Below are 19,795 nucleotides of genomic sequence, written 5' to 3'. Positions count from 1 at the left end.
ATTCGTGCTGTTCGGATTTTGAATCAAGGTGTTCGAAATATGAGACAGAATGAACACAGTGTTCGGCATTTGAATCAAAATGATGTTCCAAACTTTTGGTTAAAAACAATACTTAACAAGTCAAAATAAACGCATTTATCGGTACACTCAACAGCCAACAGTTATGCTTTGCGAAAAAAAAAATGTGCACAAATATCATCTTATTTATGCCTATAGTATGCATTTGAAAAATTGTGTGTATCGCAATTTGATTCCGTACATCCTTTACTTTTACGTTATTTAGCTCGTTGTTACTTAGTTGGGAAATTGAATCTAGGCACGTTTATTATTTTACTTTGAAGACAGTGAAAGAAACAACCTTCACAGAACACACATATGTCCTACATTGCATAAAACACCCTTAGTTTCCAATAAACTATTTCAATATTCAAATCTTCAAGTTACGATCTAACAATGACATAATACCTACTGAATCAAACTGATAATCGATTGCTTATTATAAATTAACGCGCGAGGTGAGTGACACAGGCAGGAAAGCCCAAGCTAAAATCCATTTGGATTTTTCGCTGTAATCACGCACGATACTATGCTTAAACATGCTTGTGAGAGAAAAGAATAGTGACAAGTGTACAGCATTTATTATGGGATTTTTTGGCATTTCGAATATTGGCACAAAACTCATATGTGCGGAAAATTTAAATGTACTCAACAAGGGTGGTAACATAAATCTATTATAACCTTCAAATAAACAAAACAACCTTAGCTTAATCCACTTGCAGCTTCCGGAATGTACCAATAGCACCAGATTCCAACTCATCGCCGGTTCCATCGTTCCTATATTCAGAGTCGTTTGCAATTTCCATGTCCATCTCATCGTACGCCAACAACAGCGGACGCATTTCTGTGCATCGCTTTTTGAAAGATTCAATTAGCTCAGCTTGGGGGATCTTTCCACCGTACTCCTTCGGGAGGAGATCTTTATCGACCTTCTTGTACAGCTCGTCCCAGTTTTTGTGGCACTGTAATCAAATTATAATGTAAAAAAAAACAATTATTACGATAACGAATATCAAACTTACAAATATCCTGTTCCGAAGCTTCTCATTTGTCAATTGCAGCGCAAAATTGGCGATCGTCAGTCCCGCACTTGGAGTGTTGACAAAGTGAACCTCTTGAGCTCTCACTGCCAGGGAATTGTTAGCAGCTTTCGAAAGCAGTCGGATATCGTTGAACGAAACCACGTTCAGATGAGCCAATGTGATGTTGGAAAAGTCATACACCAAGATAAACCCTCCACAGAGAAACTCGTTCGATTCCGCGCACAATTCCGCCGTCATCATGTGCAGACGACATGCATGTCTCCCAGTGAACCTAGCCGGATCAATGCCGGACGCAACGCTGAACAGCAACGTCCGCCCTTTGCTGTCCCGTTCCGGAAGCGGGAACAAATATCCTGTGTCCACCAAGGCACCAAGCTCCGGATCTTCTATGTCCAAACGTCCGAACCAATCCCGATGCAGCACTTTGGTAGCTAGATATCGTTCCAACAGTTTAGTAGCATTGATAAAATTGTACTTTTTGGCGCGGAGGAATTTCAGCAGGAAGAGGGCATCGGTGCGAACTTTCCTAATGTGAGGATGCTTAGCAATCCAGTCCCGAAGCTGGACCAACATCTGCCGGCGAAGTTCCGGTTCCTCTCGGAGGTAGGTCTTGGCGTGCTGTTGGAATTGCGTCTCCATTTCAGCCAGGTGATCATCGTACGATTCTGGGATTTTGTCCAGGCAGGGGGCGGACATAATGATAAAATGTGGATACTAGACGAGATGCTGCTGCTTCGCAAGAGGAACGCTTGGGCAGTCGGTTCTTTTAGTGACTGATGTGTACTTAATCTGGGCAGTGCATTATAAGCGAAATACAACAGCTTACCACAAGATTGTAATGACCTCAACCAGTGGTTCATCATCTGTTGGGTAGGTTAGATGGTGACTAGTGGGTTTTTATTTCAAATGTTCTTAATGACTTACAGTAGTGTCATAAAGGAGAAATAGGATTCCGTTCAATGTTTGTATATAGTAGGATATGAAAATAGAAATAGAACACAAAACAGTACAAAATAAAAATGCAACAATCAAAATTCAATTTCAAGACACTTCATTGCAAAAACTTCTTCTTTATACTGACGTTACGTCCCAAATGGGACAGAGCCTCCTCAGCCTAGTGTTCTTATGAGCACTTCTACAGTAATTAACTGAGAGCTTTTTTTTGTTAATTGATCATTTTTGCATATGTATATCGTGTGGCAGGTACTACCCGAAAAGATATTTGACCGGTTGGGATTCGAACTCATGACCTTCAGTTTGTTCTCGATGAAAAGCTATGCGTTTACCGCTATGGCTATCTGAGCCCCCGAATTGCATTAAAAATACCGACCTGAACCCGAAAAACAATTGATATTTAAACCCGAAGCCGACCTGAAACCCGAAATAATTTTGAAAGAAAGACCGAAATTGAATAAGGGCCGATTTCTTCACCTTCGCTTAAGCAGTAAACCACGTTTACCCATATGATTAAACTAGGTTTACGACCTAAGTGGGGTGAAGAAATCGGCCCTAAACGATAAATTCGTCGTATCTGATGAATAAGGAAGCTTTAGGTGCGGTTGTTGTTCGGTTTACTAAATTCACCAAACCCGAATCATACCCGATTTTTTACAAGCCCGAACCCGACCTGCACCCGATAGTATTGTAGCCTTTCAAACCCGCCCGAAGAATTAAAAACCCGACCCGAATCCGTCAACTACCATTTGTAGTCTTCTTCAGTGTAAATTATTTACTATCTATTGAGAACCAGAGCTACAGATTCAAAGCCCTGATAAAGGCGAAATGGTTGTGATGGCTATGTCCATCATCTTCTTCTTCTTGACATAACGTCGACGTCTTCTTCATCATTACGTCCTCACATGGACAAAGCCTGCATCACAGCTTAGTATTCAATGTGCACCTCCATAATTAATAACTGAAAGCTTTCTTCACTAAACTTGCCATTTTTGCATTCGTATATCGTGTGGCAGGTACGATGATACTCTGTTTCCATTACGAAAAGATCCGAAACCGACCGGGCATCGAACCCAGACACCTTCAGCCTTTGCTTTGTGGCCTAACCACTTGGCCAAGAAAGGCCCCACTTACGTCGACGTATTTTCGACATTAACACACGATGTACACATGCAAAAATGATCCCTGGCAAAGAAAGCTCTCTATTTGTAAGTCGAAGTTGGCATAAGAACACTAATCTGAGAAACAGGCTCTGTCTCAGTTGAGACGTAACGCCAAAAAGAAGAAAAAATACAACGCTGGATGGTTGGAAAAATGCTCGAATTGAGACGATGTGTGAAGCTCATTTTTCAACATTGCACTCGATGTTGCGATTAGGAGATCTGACGTTCAGAGAAACAGCACTACTATCTGACGGTCCCATATAAGAGACGAATGACCTTCGGGTTAAAGTCCCTCTCAAACAACAACAACAACGACGATCCAGTCGCAGGTCAATCCCAGAGGTCTTCGTGTCTCTGAAAACGAGGAGCGCGATGGAAGACCAGAACAATAATAATAAGGGATTTTTATTCCAAAATAATCTACATGGTTGCAGGTAGAGATAGTTGTAGATTAGTAGTGTTATTGCAAAAGTTGTGTTTGATGGGAATGTATTTGAGGTTCTTAAGGAATTCATTAAATTAATTAACTCATTACGCGTGGTAAAGATGGACAAATTATGAGTGTAATTGTGAAAAAATAATACAAGTGCTCTGGTTGGATTCGAACCCACGACTCTTATATGCAAGACGAGTGGTTTATCAACTAAGCTACCGAGCCACTTAATGACCTAATAACTCAGAAGCAGGCATTGCAGAATTCGCTCCCATTTGATTTTGAAGCACGATCAAAGCAAGCGAAGAAAACCAACCCATCTGCAGCGGTCCACGATCGGCAATGGATCACAAGTTGTAACAAGTCTGGTAAATAGAAGCAGCAAATGATAGCCCCAAAGAAAGAGCGATGGTACAATCCATTTTTCTCGTTTGTTTTCCGTTGGGTAAATGTTTTACTTTACTAGCACGATAAACAATCCCCGAACTTCCAATAGCATTAGTGTCCCCCAAGTTTGGAGCTTGTTTAGAGGGGTTTTATCATGCACTACTATCCCCCCGATCTGATCAAAGTTGTAGCAGTATACGATAAACAGTCTCTCATAATGTGTCATAATATATAGTTACAGAGAGCGATGCGTGAGAGATTCTCTCAATTTTCTCAGCATTCAATCCCTGCTCAGAAGGTAAAAAGTTTTGAAATCAAATCCCTAGACCTCTCTCAGACCCATTCCATGCGCACTGAGAGATTGCGATTTATTTAGCTACTGTATTGTAGAAGTGAAGGTATAGATAGGGGAAAGCTATTAACGTGTCGCTAGCATTCAAGTAACGATATGGTTACTACAGAGAGGCAGCATAGTTGGTAAAGCAATCGTCAATCATACAAGAGTCGTGGGTTCGAATTCCACCTGAGCACGAGGATTTTTTCATAATTCCACACATAACATGTCCATTAGGCCGTACCTTATTTTTCGAAAATGCGAAATGTTATAAGTTTGTCATTGTAAAGTGCTAGTTTTGGTAAGAAAAATATCAGTCAGTCCGTACGTGGACCCCCAACGGCCTTGAAGGTTTAAGGCGTAGATGACCCCCGTGCGCCAAATCGAGCTCGCTGCTCTAGTGTACGCAACACGAGTACGAAAAGCCGTAACAAATTGATAATCCGCATAAAATTTTAAGTAAAATAATATTTTATACTGTGGATATCTTCGTAACACTGCACGCTGGCATAAAATTCAGAACTACAAAGGGATCGTTAAAATATTACGTAACGCAACAGAGGGAGGGAGGGGGTCTTCCGTATTGTGATGGTCCAGTTCCACACACAAATTTTAAACTTTTCATATAAGAGCTGTTACGTGGGGGAGGGAGAGGGTCTAAAATTGTCGAATTTTGCGTCACGTACTATTTGAATCATCCCAAAGAAAACAAACCTCTATGCTGATTATCAACGCGCGCAGAACAATTTGTAACTAGTGGCTTTTCGTACTCATGCTGCGTGCACTACAGCAGCGAGCTCGATATTGCGCAGAGGGTCATCTACGCCTAAAACCTTCAGGGCCGTTGGGGACCACTTAGCGTCCACGTACGGATCTCAAATTTTTACCAAGCTGGGGGTCGTGGTTTCGAAACCTCCCCGGTCGAGGATCGTTCCGAAAAAGAAATTTTCTCGACTTCCCTGGGCATAGAGTACCTTTGTACCTGCCACACGATACACATGCAAAAATAATCAATAGGGAAATAAAGATCTCAGTTAATAACTGTGGAAGTGTTGGATTTTACTGCGGAACACGTTTTTGTCTCAAGCCCCGAAATACTGATATTTAATTAAAAATAGGGTTGCTCACTCCACTCCAGTTTTCAAAAATATCATAGCACGTCTAGTTTTTGAGATATTAGATGTTGAAAATGCAAAATTTGACTGTTAAAACCAACTTGCAGTCACGGAGAAAAGTGTTGACAGATTGAAATAACTTTTCCGATAGTTGTTTTAATATGCCTGAGTACAATCGTTTCAAGCATATTATCGGTACTTCTAAACTGACAGTATGGTTTACCCAATCGCTTTTGCTTTTGTTTCTGTCTTCCATCACATGAATATTTCAATACTACTATTGTTAAATCAGCTGTCTGCACATTGTTACCACGAAACGTTATAAGATGCACAGCAAAAAAACACTATATACCAAAAAGCGAAATTAGAGCAACTATAAGTTAGTGGTATCTCACTCACAAGATAGTGGTTTGTATTCCTGCTCCCATATTTATTTACATTTTGTCGCTTTTTTACCATATCGATAAAGAAGATTCGTGCAGGTTTTGACAACACGACATCGACAATAATACCATTGTTATGATTGTATATGTATATTCAGCAGGGATTGAATCCTGAGAAAATTGAGAGAATCTCTCACGTATCGCTCTCTGTAACTATCATAACATGCTGCAAATTATGAGAGACTGTTTATCGTATACTGCTACAAGTTTGAGCAGATTGGGGGGATAGTAGTGCATGATAAAACCACTCTAAATATGCTCCAAGCCTGGGGGACACTGTTGCTATTGGAAGTTCGTGGATTGTTTATCGTGCCAGTAAAGAAAAACACCTATCCCCAACGGTAAACAAGCGAGAAAAATGGATTTTATCATCGCTCTCTCGTTGGGGCTCTCGCTCGCTGCTTCCATTTATCAGACTTGTTACACCTTGCGATACAATGACGATCGTGGACCGCAACAGATGGGATGTTTTTCTTTGCTTGCTTTGATCGTGCTTCATTCTCAAATGAGAGCGAATTCTGCAACGCCTGATATTCAGTCAATCATATCTATGGTTGATTCAATTATTTCGTGTAGTTGAACCAATCATACCACATATTTAAACCAAGCATAGATACTTTTGATTCTATTTTATATATATATTTACAGCAAATCTGATTGGCAGGACAATTTTTGTCTCAATCTGCAAGTTTACCAGCTTTTGTGAGCATTTATTTGAAAGAAGATGAAAAAACTATAGGTATTCTACTAAGCAGCTCGAAGATTTATTATCATCAAAGCATTTATTTGCTCATATACTACTTTTTGGTGGCTTAGGTAAGTATTGTATTTTGCCATATATGAGAAATGAAGAATTTTGAAACTGCAAGTATGTTGAAAATATCGATTTAATCTAAATTTAATTCTGCAATTTAAACTAAATTATATTTGATATTAAATTTAAAGTTCTTTTTTGCATGCGTCCACTAATAAGATCACAGAAAAGTTTTAATAAATCATACTTTACATTTCATGTAAACATCTCTAAAATCAGTACTTTGTAAATCTTTTAAGACCTGTTCTCAGCTTTGCATAGCAATAATTATCCATGTAAAATCCTTCAAATTATTATGAATTTAAGGTTACAATATTTAATTATATGAAAAATAATTGTTTAGTTTAGTTTAGTTTATTTTCACCTTTTTGCATGGTAACATGTTTTCAACCAACTATGGTATCATAGGCTTTCGAGCATTTCATAGTTTCCGAAAAATGTATATTTTTTTCGATGATATGGTGATCATCTTCCAGACTGATTCAATTCCCAGCTCCTCCACAAAAAAAAACCGTCCAGCCACCAAAAGACGCCGCACGGAGGACCGTGCTTTGGGGAGCACATCCATCCTCCGTCAGTATTTATTTATTTATTTATTTATTTATTTATTCTTCATGTTTATCGGACTTCATGGTCTACATAAACTTATTACGACTAACATACTAATAAAAGGACGAAATCTATTACACACCACATTACATCACATGGAAAAACAAAAAAAAAAATAACACTTTAAACGTCAATTTAATCTTGAACGGTAGATTCTATTGGCGAAATGGCTGGACGGTTCGTCAAGCTCGAACAGATCTTCCACTATGCTGAACGTTCTAACACAAGCTGCAATCGGTTCGTTAGCGTTAGCGTTAGCGTTAGCGTAGTTACGGTATACTTCGTAGATTGGATACTAGCAACATTCATGTTTCTTTTTAATAATCTCATCCTGACCACTTTCAAGAACAAGGCAGGGGAGTATACCTTGTTCAAATCATAAACAAGAATACTAAAAGCATGAATATCGCTATTCCCGGCCACGCCCATCTTTACCGTAACTTGGGATAGGGGAAGGAAATGTTGATGTAGCACTTACTTAATGAGAGGCCACCGACTCAGCGACACCCTCATAAGTGCTACGGAGTTGGAGGTTGGGGAAGGTATATTGTCAGGATTCGCCTAGAAAGCTGGCGATAGACCATAAATATTTGTTGTTTAAGCGTTTTCAAATTAATCTTTTGAATGCCGGCAATCAAAAGAGAAAACAATAGCTTATTTATAGTATAAATAGTATTTCGCGAAATGCTTGTCGATTGTGCAGTAATATTTTTGCTCAATAACCAGTAAAAAGCAAAACCGATCCCTCCAGGGTCATCGGATTGTATAAAATAACGATACGCGTAAAAAAAATCACGCCTATTGAAAAACTGTACTGTGCCCATTGAAAAACTGTACTGATTTTTCTGCTCAAAATTATACGAAAAGCAGAATCGATCCCTCCAGGGTCATCGAACGGTTAAAAAGCATCCACTACCGATTGTTAGTTGCGTAACACCCGCCCGGTCAGAATGCGCAATCTGAACATAATTATCAAACTCCGAAAATAACATTTTCCGTTCGAGAAACGATCAGAAGTTCCACGACGATCCGGAAGGCTCACAAAAGAAAAAGTATCATACTGGAACAAACTCACCGGATTGATTCTCTAAATTTATGTGCTGCCTGTCACTTCCGGATGGTTCGGTGAACTTAGGGCAGCCAAAAACCAACAGTACTGAGGACACAAATCAAACGAAACACTTTTTCATTTTTCACTTTTCACTATTCCATTTCTGAATGTAAAAACTTTCCTGCTTGGGCTTCATGAGGCACTACCCAGCAAAACGCTCCAAAACAGAAAAAAAAACAAAAAAAAAAAAATCTCCAGCGACGAAAACACGCGCGAAACCGTGAGCTAAATCTATCGGACGACGCAAAACCGAACTGTCCTGCTTGGGCTTTACGAAGCACTCGTCGAAACGATAAACAATCTCCTGGCGTCCCAAAAACAAACCGTCTTGCTTGGGCCCTCCGAAACACTGCCCAGCAAAACTCGCGAAACGAAAAACAACTCCCGGCGTCCCGAAAACAAAGCGTCTTGCTTGGGCTCTCCGAAACACTGCCCAGCAAAACTCGCGAAACGATAAACAATCTCCTGGCGTCCCAAAAACAAACCGTCTTGCTTGGGCTCTCCGAAACACTGCCCAGCAAAACTCGCGAAACGAAAAACAATCTCCTGGCGTCCCGAAAACAAAGCGTCTTGCTTGGGCTCTCCGAAACACTGCCCAGCAAAACTCGCGAAACGAAAAACAACTCCCGGCGTCCCGAAAACAAAGCGTCTTGCTTGGGCTCTCCGAAACACTGCCCAGCAAAACTCGCGAAACGATAAACAATCTCCTGGCGTCTCAAAAACAAACCGTCTTGCTTGGGCCCTCCGAAACACTGCCCAGCAAAACTCGCGAAACGAAAAACAACTCCCGGCGTCCCGAAAACAAAGCGTCTTGCTTGGGCTCTCCGAAACACTGCCCAGCAAAACTCGCGAAACGATAAACAATCTCCTGGCGTCCCAAAAACAAAGCGTCTTGCTTGGGCTCTCCGAAACACTGCCCATCAAAACTTGCGAAACGATAAACAATCTCCTGGCGTCCCAAAAACAAACCGTCTTGCTTGGGTCCTCCGAAACACTCCACAAGCTGCAATCGGTTCGTTGTACCCAAACAGGGTCCTGTGGTATCTGTTTTCAAGCAGAGTTGTATTCCGCAGCATCCTACTCGGAATCCGAAAATTCATCATTGAGCGCAGTTCGGGGGAATCTATTTCACCATTGATTAACTTTGCAATTAACAAGGCTTGCTGGATTTTCCGTCGACGTTGCAAAGTATCTATTCCAAGTAATTGACACCTCTCCGGGTACGGTGGTAGATTGACTGGGTCTCCCCATGGAAAATTTCGTAGCGCCATGCGGACAAAACGTTTTTGCACCCGTTCAATCCTCAAACACCATGATACCTGATGCGGACACCATATAACTGAGGCATTTTCAAGAATCGGACGGACGAGCGAACAATACAATGCCTTAAGGCAATGCGGATCATCGAAATCTTTCGCTATTTTAAAGATGAATCCCAAACGTTGTGTGGCTTTGGAGATAACCATCGATCGTTGGCTTTCAAACGCAAGTTTTGTATCCAACTGGACACCTAAATCAAGAACTTCGGTTATTCTTGTCAGGACGGCTCCGTCAATGTTATAGTCATACATAATAGGACGTTGGGTACGATGAAACGAGATTACATAACATTTTACAACACTGATGACGAGCTTGTTCTTGTTACACCATTCAACAAACAGTTGTAGACGATTCAACGGATCGTACCTCGATAAACAGTTTGAAATCGTCCGCATATACTAACTTGCAACCTTCATCAAAATGCAACGTAACGTCATTGAAAAACAGCGTGAATAGTGGTGGTCGTGGTGCGTTATGGGGTAAAGATCTACCAGTGAACCCTAGTCCTGACTGCTTCAAACGAAGAGAACAGGATGTTATAGTAATCAAAGGAACACTTTTAGTCCTTGTTACATTTTAAACCTTGTTGAAAGCGACAAGTCTCGGTTTTCCCAGTTGCCGAGAATGATCTTGAGACAAGGAAAAACATGAGTCGAATTCAACAATTTGTTTTCTAATCTTTTATTTATTTCGTTCTCTAGTTTGAAGCAGTAAGGACTAGGTTTCTGATGCATGGACAATATCGGTGTAATTTCTTGGCTTTATCGAGGGATCCGATTTTGCTTGATAGAAGGGCGCGCCTGTGGAGAGTGCATGCACCACACTCTTCGAAGGGTAGGAACCTTTCAGTTAGAATCCTTTCCTGTGATCAAGTTAGGAATTACAACTGTAAGAAAACCGAATGCTTTATCACTTCTCGATAGTGACAAAGTAAAACGACATGCACTACACAAAAGACACGGGATATACTACAATAGATCAATTATTGGTCGCAGTGGTTTATGTTCCGAACAGAAAAAAAAGTGGTCCCCCTCCCTTGAGGAACACCTGACTTGTTCGAAAATGGCCTCGACACGCTATTGTTTAGTTCACGGTAAAAAATCAGCACGTTCGATTGAATAGATTGATCACTTGACTCAATTCAAAACACCAATCACCATGATTTGAAGAGTTTCAACTTTGGATTTGCTCTACTGTCTCTAGAACTAGACTCTGAAGTGAAAAGTCGTTGATTTTGAACATCATGTCTTTTGTATGAGAGCAATCATTGACAGCTCGTTGTAGAAAGTGATTGAGATCAATTCAATCCATTTCAACAGATGCGAGTTAGTGTCGAGGTAAGACACTAGACTTGCACTCCGAAGGTTGGTGGTTCAAATCTGGGTCAGGCGGAAATGTTTATTTTAACTTTTTTTTATTTCAAATCAAAACATGCAACGTTGAATTCAAGTGCTGTTACCTTGATTTTGTCAAGATTCAACAGTAGTGCAAATCCAAGTGCAGAACTATTGATAGCATGGTGTCTATTTTTTACCGTGTTTCACTCGCAGATCTCTTCCAATAAGATAAGAGTTTAACCAGGATACTAGTTGCGACGAAAAACCGAGGCGAGATAACTTGCAGAGCAGAATTGTATGGTCAATTTTGTCAAATGCAGCTTTGAGATCCGTGTAAATAACATCCATTTGTGCTTTTGCTTCCATGGACGCTATGCATTTCGAAGTGAAGTTCAGTAAGTTCGTCGTCACAGACCTTCCTGGCATAAACCCATGCTGGTCAAAAGAGATATAGTTCTTTACTCGATCCAACATAGCTCCGTATTAGTGTCAGTATCAGATGGTGACTGAGACAAACTGACCCACTTCGCAGGTTGCTAGCCTCAAACGACTCAGGAACACGGCAAAACGAACCACCGGAAGAGCAACGGACTATGGCTTATGGAAATCGATTGGACTAACATCAGAGCACTCTCCTATCTGCTCGGTGTGAGAGCAAAAGAGCAGACGAGAGTGAAAGCAGATGTAAATAAAGATTAGTTAAAAATAGATCTGTATCGGTAAAGAAGATACAGATCAACTGATTCCGGCACAGTAGTGGCCACGAGCACGTAGCGCCTTAAAAAAAATCTTCCATGCTATTGGCGATTCCGCTCTCAACATTCTAATTAATGATTTTCATTTCTTTGAATATTATGCTGTTCTTTAGAACTAACTTATACATCGACTTGTATGATTCATAGGAGATTCACCGTTTTTATATCATTGGCTGTTTTTCTTAATTGTAGCAAACAGTACCAATGAAAGTTATATCAAAAGTGTTTTATCTAAATTTTCAATAATTACAGTGATTAAAAATAGTTAATGAGAGACAATTAGAAACAAAAATATCTGAAAAATAGATTAAAGTGAAATAAAAAAATGCAAAATATGGAAAATTGTTAGTCAATGCCTGTCCTCAAATAAAGTCCCTTTATTGAATGTGAGTTGATGATGAAATTCTAACTAAGACGTTCATCTGAATTGTAATCTTCAATAGCCCGAGTGATTCCAAAAACAAAACTTTCAATAACCCATTTGTTTCGTACAGCAATTCTTAGTGGAGACAAAACAATGTGGCCAGTGCACATTGGTCCCAAAGCCATATCTAGGAAGACAAAAACAATTTAGGCGCAAACCGTCAATTTTAGATATATGGTGTCTTCGGTAAAGTTTCTTCATATTTTTCAGACATTATTTTCAGAGATGTGAAATTAGGGTGGCCCATATGGTTTACGAGATCAGCACACAAACTTTTTGCTGACGCATTTAGGACTACACAATGTTCTACAATGTTTTAGAACAACCGATTTGGAGCAACTTTGCCGAAGAACCCAAATTTCTATCTCTTATGGTTCGCGAGTTATGATTTTTTTCTAACAAAAAAGTTAGGATGGTACTGAAAAATCATTTTTTTCTTGATAACTTTTCATACGATAATTTCTCGCAAAAACTTTGTTCCGAGCGCTTTTAGAACTTTTGATTGCGCAACTTTTTGCCGAAGAAACTACTGTTCTATCTCTTATGGTTACAGAGTTATAAGAAATTTTCTTCGAAAAAAATGGTTGTTTTCAAATGCCGATATCTCCGAAAGGCGCAACCGGATTTTCGATCTTTCATCGGCATTAGAAAGATTAGCTCTTTCTCTGTTTATCATGGCCTACTTTCCCGCATTATCGTATAAGTTTATTACCTAACTGAAAAGCGTTTGGTAATGACAATTTTTTTTATTTCTTTATTAGTATCATTCCAAACATTACATTTATTTCTTATATCCATGTGTTCTGTGTTATAAGTCAACACATCCTAATATGGTAAAACAAATTTAAGATTTTATTAAAATTCAGTAACAACATATTACATTTCATTTGCCGTAGCAGATCAGATTTTTTAGAGATGAGTTGATTTCACCAGCTTATAAGAAAAAAAAACACATTTTAAATTTACTTAATCTAACTTAACCTAAATGCATAACGCATTAATCGTGGCAATAGAAGATTGTAACGATTTTTGCCTGAAATTATTAATAATTTTTTTTGACATTTGTTCCAATGTTTCAACATTGGATATCACAGCGCAACAAAAATGACATTTTTGCGTGTCTCAAGGATCAAATTATGTGTTTCTAGTAGATTTGGGGTTGCTGAATCTGATGCCATTCTCAGAAATTTCCCAGCACGTCACAATTTTAAGCTACAGGTCGCCAAAGTTGAATAAAACATTGGTTTCCTCGATGTTTACCTAAAATTAAGAGCATATTTTATCAAACTTTTTTGTGATCTTATCCACCAAACATGCAAAAGAGGACTAAAATTTTCGTTTTAGATATATTTTGGTTGAAATTTCACGATTACATTTAGATTAAACCGATCTTTTTCAACATGCTTCCAGTCTCCATACAAAATTCTTCGTTTCTCTTATATGGCAAAATACGATACTTTTCTAAATAATCAAAAAACAACTTTTCCGCTTCAAAAATATTATAAACTTTGATGATACATATTGTTATACAAATAAATTTTTAATTCTATGGCAAATTAAGCAAATAAATTGCTGTACAAGCTGGCAAACTTGCATGCAAGTTGGCTGAAATAGTCAATTTTTGCATTTTCAACAACCAATATCTCAAAAACTAGACGTGCTATTATATTTATGTAAACGGCAATGGATTCAGCAATCCTTAATTAAGTAAATAGAGGTATTTTGATGCTGGAGACAAAAACGTGTTCCGCAGTGTATTCTATGTAACTCATTGATACTATGCCAGGGAGGAAGTTTCAAAATCATTTTCAAAATTTTATTTTGAATTCTCTGCAGAGCTTTCTTCCTGGTATAACAATAGCTAGTTTATATTGATACAGCATACAACATGGCTGGTCTGAAAATTTGTTTGAATATCAAAAGCTTGTTCTTAAGACAAAGTTTTGATTTTCTATTAATAAGTGGACTAAGACATTTTACATATTTGTTACATTTGGCTTGAATGCCCTCAATGTGATTTTTGAAAGTTAAATTTTCATCTAGCATGAAGCCTAGATACTTAACTTTATCTGACCAATTTATTGGAACCCTAATAATATTCCCACATAAACCAAAAGCTTTTTTATTTAAAACCTTCAAGTAAACATGTTGTTAAGATGAGAGAGGTTTCAAAAAAAGAGCTTTTGGTTTGTGTGGGAATATTATTAGTTGAGTTTTGGAAGCATTAGGAGAAATCTTCCATGTTTGCAAGAATGAAGAAAAAATATCCAAACTCTTTTGCGATCTGCTACAGATGACACGCAGGCTTCGTCATTAGGCGGAGAGGCCTGTGTCATCCGCAAACAAAGATATTTGACATCCCTGAGGTAACTCAGGTAAGTCAGATGTGAAAATATTGTATATTGGTCGTAAAATGCTGCCTAGAGGAACACCAGCTCTTACAGGAAGTCTTACAAACTTGGAGTTCTGATAATTAACCTGGAGTGTATGATTTGACAGATAACTTTTACAATCAAGCCTTCATGCCAAACACTGTCGCATACATTTTCTATGTCTAAAAGAGCAAGACCAGTAGAATAGTCTTCAGATTTGTTGGAACGAATCAAATTTACATGTAAAAGTTGATGAGTGGTCGAATGTCCATGGCGGAATCCGAATTGTTCATTGGTTAAAATTGAATTTTCATTGATGTGGACCATCATTCTGTTCAAAATGACCTTTTCAAAATTTTACTGATGGGGGAAAGCATACTGATTGGACAATAGCTAGAAGCTACGAAAAAAGTTGATGTTTTACACGCCTATGAATGATGATTGCAACTTCTCCACATGTCCTATCAAGTCATCACGATAAACCAAAAAGATTGGATCTCTTTTGAGTCCAGGTTCTAAATAAGTTCCAGGTTTAAAATAAGTTTCAGTAATAACTGCTATATGTATATTATAAGCTATTAGAAAATTAAACAGCTCGTTCTCTTTACCATTCAAAGAACGAGCATTCCAATTTTAAAAATTAAAAAAAAATATTTGGATTCATTAAAACGTGATCCTATAATAATTTGATGAGTAAATTTTAACATCACCCTTTTTTCAAATTTATGGAAGGGTTCATTAGAGTATGTTTAAGAAAAAACTACTAATTGAAGTTTAACACTTCACTTTTGCAAAAGAAAAAATAAAATACTAAAAATCACTAGTAAGGCGAGCAAATACCATTAACTTCTGATACGTTGCTTATCTTTGACAGATATGCCTATTTTGTCTGCGATTTACAGACTTCTTCAGTAATTGCTCATTTCGATGCAATTATCAACATTAACCATTTCACCCATGGAAGAAAGCGGGCATTTCGGAGAAACGCCCTTTCTTCCAATTTTACCGCGTTTAGTGACAGTTTTAAATCCCACTTTTTTGGAAGGAAGTTGTGAATTCAGAGATTCACCCTTCCTTTTGTTTGTAGTTGCAACCATGCTATGTTTGCATGTTTTGTTATTGATGCGATATGGAATTGCAAAATTTGTCCTTATTTCACCACTATTTTGTTATTCATCACTATCCGGGTAGTAATCTATTGTCTCGGAAAGTACAAACGAAGTTTATCCTGTAGTTTAAAAACGCCTTGCCCTTTTGGTAGATCAGTTTTATGAAATTTAACATGTAGTATTGCACCAAAACATTTGGAATTACCGTAAAAAGGGGTTTCTTTGATAATACGGGTAACTTTGATAGTGCGTTACCCACCACATACTAAACAAAATATCATAATATCTGTTAATTGGTTAAGCAAAACGAATGCAAAACTAAAAAAATATTAGTATGACACTTCATGTAAGAGCTACAGTCGCCTCTCCACATCTCGATATCGAAGGGACCATCGAGATAGGGAGAGATCGAGATAAAGAACACATTTTTGATGAATACTAGATTGAAAAACACTCCGTTGCCAAGAAAGTAATACACAAACAGACGTCATCTTGCGCTCCTAATTTGTTTTGAATCAAAATTTTGGTCTAGTAACCTTCGATACTGGTCATATCGACATACGGAGAGAAAATCGAGAACATAAAATCAACAGAAACGCATCGAGATATGGAGATATCGAGATACGGAGGATATCGAGATATGGAGAGTGAAAATGTATGCAGACTGAAGGGACTTATGAAATCATCGACATAGGGAGAGATATCGAGATGTAGAACATCGAGATGTGGAGAGTCGACTGTATTTTCTTTTGAATCGAGAACATTTGAGGCTACATATACGAATGATGTAGTTTTGAATAATTGGTCACTTATCTTTGATAGCTTAATTATCATAGAACTTGAATATAGTCTCAGGTCTTTTAGCGAAAAGCATTTTCACACACTGCGATCATTTCCCTATAACGTTAAACGTATGCAATGCCCTATACATGTTCCGTGATTCATTTAATTTTGTTCGATTATCAAAGTTACCCCAAAACAGAAAACCAACTTTTGATTATATGAAAAATTATAAATACATTTAAAATAAAACTTTAGGTAATCTATCACTGAAATCGATAGCTAGGTTACCAGCACGCACAAATATTTAAATTTTTCTACGAAAAAACTATTAAAGTTACACCGTTTTACGGTACGCCTATTTCTACATAGAAGACAAGACAAGAGAACATTGACAATTGTTATTGAATGTAAGATAGATCAATAATCAGAATCGAAAAATAATAAGCAAAATAAAAAAGTAATAGCGGTTTAAAAACTTTTTGTTTTTTTAAACAATAATCTGCTGATAGAGTGGTTCAATATTAAAAAAATGGTCTACTATACAAAATCATAGAAATTCGTCAATTCTATTAGATGAAATTCGTATGATTTCGAATAGCAGACAAAATTTGAGAACCATTATCGTCTTCAGTTCAGACGATTTGTTTCCAAGCACTTTTCTGATGAGCAATGCAAAACATTGTCTTCATTGATGCTACGTCATATCGTCTAGAACTATCACAAATTCCCCCCATTTGTGCCATAACGTATTCATTCTAATTGCAGCTTGGCTTGTAAAAGCGCTTAAAACGAGGTGTCATAAATTCCAAAGCACATAATTAAAGCGACATATTACGCACTTTTTTGTGCAGCCGATTTGACGTCCTCCTCTTCCGACGACCTTCCTCCGCATATCGAAAGCCGAATGTAACTAACCGGAGTGGTCACGGTTGTGTGTCCGTCTTCTCGTACGCAAGATGCCATCAACCGAAAAGCCATCCAAAGTAAATTATTTCAAACAAAAAGAAATGCCCCTGCGGCTGCTTATTAATAAATAGTAAATCCGAGAGACGACCAGCAGTCAGTTGGTCATCAACCCTCACCCTTAACAGCAGCTCTCTGTGATAAGCTTTGTTGTGAGCTGTGTATCGTCCCAAATCGAGTTCAAAGTTAGAAAATGTGCGCCGAAGATAGTTATCTGTTCACTGTTCCCAGTGTGGAAAAGGCTCCGGAAAAGTATGACGATCGCGTCGCCGAGTTAAACGAGTTCTACAAGAATATTGCTTCGGAGCAGCTACGCGAGGACGATGCCATGCGCCAACAAGGTCTGGAGCAGTTGCGCGACTGGATCGCAAAGCATCCACATATCAAGAAGTGTCGTACGGATGCACCCTTCCTGTTGCGATTCCTACGTGGCAAGAAGTACTCAATCAACACTGTTACGGAGACCCTGGAACGGTACTTGGTGGCTCGTATGATGTACCCGCAGTGGTTCACCAAGCTGGACATCGAAGAGCCGCAGCTTTCGGCCCTGGTTGACACCGGATACTTGTTCCCGCTTCCGGAACGGGATGCCCAGGGTCGTGCTTTGATCTTCAACGACACCGCCCAGCTGGATCCAACGAAGTTCACTGCAGCAGATGTGCTCCGCATCCACATGTTGGTCAACGAATCGTTCTTCGACACCAACGAAGTCCAGTGCGCCGGCCTGGTTCTGGTTTACGATCTCTCCGGAATGACCATGTCTCAGTTGAGCTTGGTCACTCTAAGTGAAATCCGGGTGCTGGCGTCGTTTCTGAACAAAGCCTTCCCGCTGAGAATTCAGGAGTTCCACTTTGTCAACACTCCTTCGGCTACGCTTACCATCGCTAACTTTGCACTTGCCTTACTCAGTGAAAAGCTGCGTGAACGAGTCTTCGTAAGTATTTTTTTAAACCTTCATGTTGATCGCTTGAATCAAAACAGTGATCAATCCTATTCAAGAGTCCACAGCATGTGTAACCATCACTGATATCACCCAAATTTTGGTCAAACGTTCATTCACTTTAAACAAGCACATTTATGGGCTCGTGGCCATCATTTAATTGTATCGATCGATCGCATTGAGGTTCGATTCCCGCTTCAGTCATGAAAACTTTTCGTCAGGAACGTATTCCGTCTGTGCCACTGGGAGTTGCATGCTGGTCCGTTGTTTGGTGTGGTGCTTCTTTCAAAGGGCAAATCTTCCACTGGAAGCATTGAGGAGTTAAAAAAAAAGTTAATTTTTACAACTATCTTACAACCCATGGGATCATCCCTAGTGATTTTCAATTTGGTTAAAAATCATGAGAAACTGTTGAAAAACCACGCAATATTTTTTATATTAAGATTTGTAGACCTCCATCCTTCACGTGGTCTTTTGTTCATTCAAAATTTGTAAGGATCTTGGTCTTATGAAAACGATCAACCTTATAAATCAGTAAAAACATTAAATTCACCGTTTTTTTTTTCATAATAGTGCCACAAAAACTGGGACGAGTGCTACACCAAGCTGGATAAGAACCTGCTGCCAAAGGAATACGGTGGTAAGACCCCTCGAGCGGAAATGATTGGTGCCTTCAAGAAGCGTTGCCAGCAAATGCGCGGCCGCATGCAGCTGAACGACGAGATGGAAATTGAAGTCAGCAAGGATTCCAAGTATTGGCAGGAAAATTCGGATGCTGAGATGGAGAGCGGAGCCGTTGGAACTTTCCGTCAGCTGACTGTTGATTAAACTGGGGAGTGTGAAATAAGGCTTATGGTATTGTTATATGTGTGTGTTTGTGTGCATCTTGAAATAGGGTACAAACCGATTCGCCTTCGATGTTGAAGGTGGTTATCATTCAACTGAAATGTTATTGAGTAGAATAATAAACTAGAAGCAATCTGTTGAAGTTCAAAACATATTCATGTTTATGTAAATTTTTGAAGAATCTATCACAAAACTTTGGTAGGATAAATGTTTGAGAGGCGAACGGCGTCAACAAAATGTCGAAATTGTTTTCTCAAAAAAAAAAAAGAATCCCACGAAGCAAATAATTGTTCATTCCACAAATCGTCCTTTCAAGTTTTCAAGAAATTGATGTCAGAAGTTTGTAAAATTCATCTCACATGCAGAAAATTACCTCGTAAAATCTTGAACGATATTATGAGAGAACTAAAATTAGAGTTAATGATGTATAATGGTAAATCATTCAGTTAACCCGTATAGGTTCGAGTGAAAGAAAAATGACTA

The 19,795-nt window shown here is 38.7% G+C and overlaps 2 protein-coding genes across 2 annotated transcripts; one reads left to right on the top strand and one right to left on the bottom strand.

Annotated features, from left to right (window-relative positions):
- Positions 1–672: 672 nt before the first annotated feature.
- Positions 673–1,884, bottom strand: LOC5569908 (clavesin-1). Its single transcript, XM_001658755.2, has 2 exons — positions 1,080–1,884; positions 673–1,019 (listed from the first exon to the last, which is right to left on the bottom strand). Exons 1-2 carry the CDS (start codon positions 1,794–1,796, stop codon positions 765–767), a joined length of 972 nt encoding a protein of 323 aa, XP_001658805.1. The 5' UTR covers positions 1,797–1,884; the 3' UTR covers positions 673–764.
- Positions 1,885–17,600: 15,716 nt separating this feature from the next.
- On the top strand, positions 17,601–19,466 carry LOC5569907 (alpha-tocopherol transfer protein). The gene is made up of 2 exons (XM_001658754.2): positions 17,601–18,460; positions 19,040–19,466. Exons 1-2 carry the CDS (start codon positions 17,720–17,722, stop codon positions 19,292–19,294), a joined length of 996 nt encoding a protein of 331 aa, XP_001658804.1. The 5' UTR covers positions 17,601–17,719; the 3' UTR covers positions 19,295–19,466.
- Positions 19,467–19,795: the final 329 nt, after the last annotated feature.

Source organism: Aedes aegypti, chromosome 2 (genome assembly GCF_002204515.2).
Source record: "Aedes aegypti strain LVP_AGWG chromosome 2, AaegL5.0 Primary Assembly, whole genome shotgun sequence".
NCBI lineage: Eukaryota > Metazoa > Arthropoda > Insecta > Diptera > Culicidae > Aedes > Aedes aegypti.
Note: the sequence above shows the minus strand (reverse complement) of the source record. Positions and strands in the feature narration are given on the sequence as shown.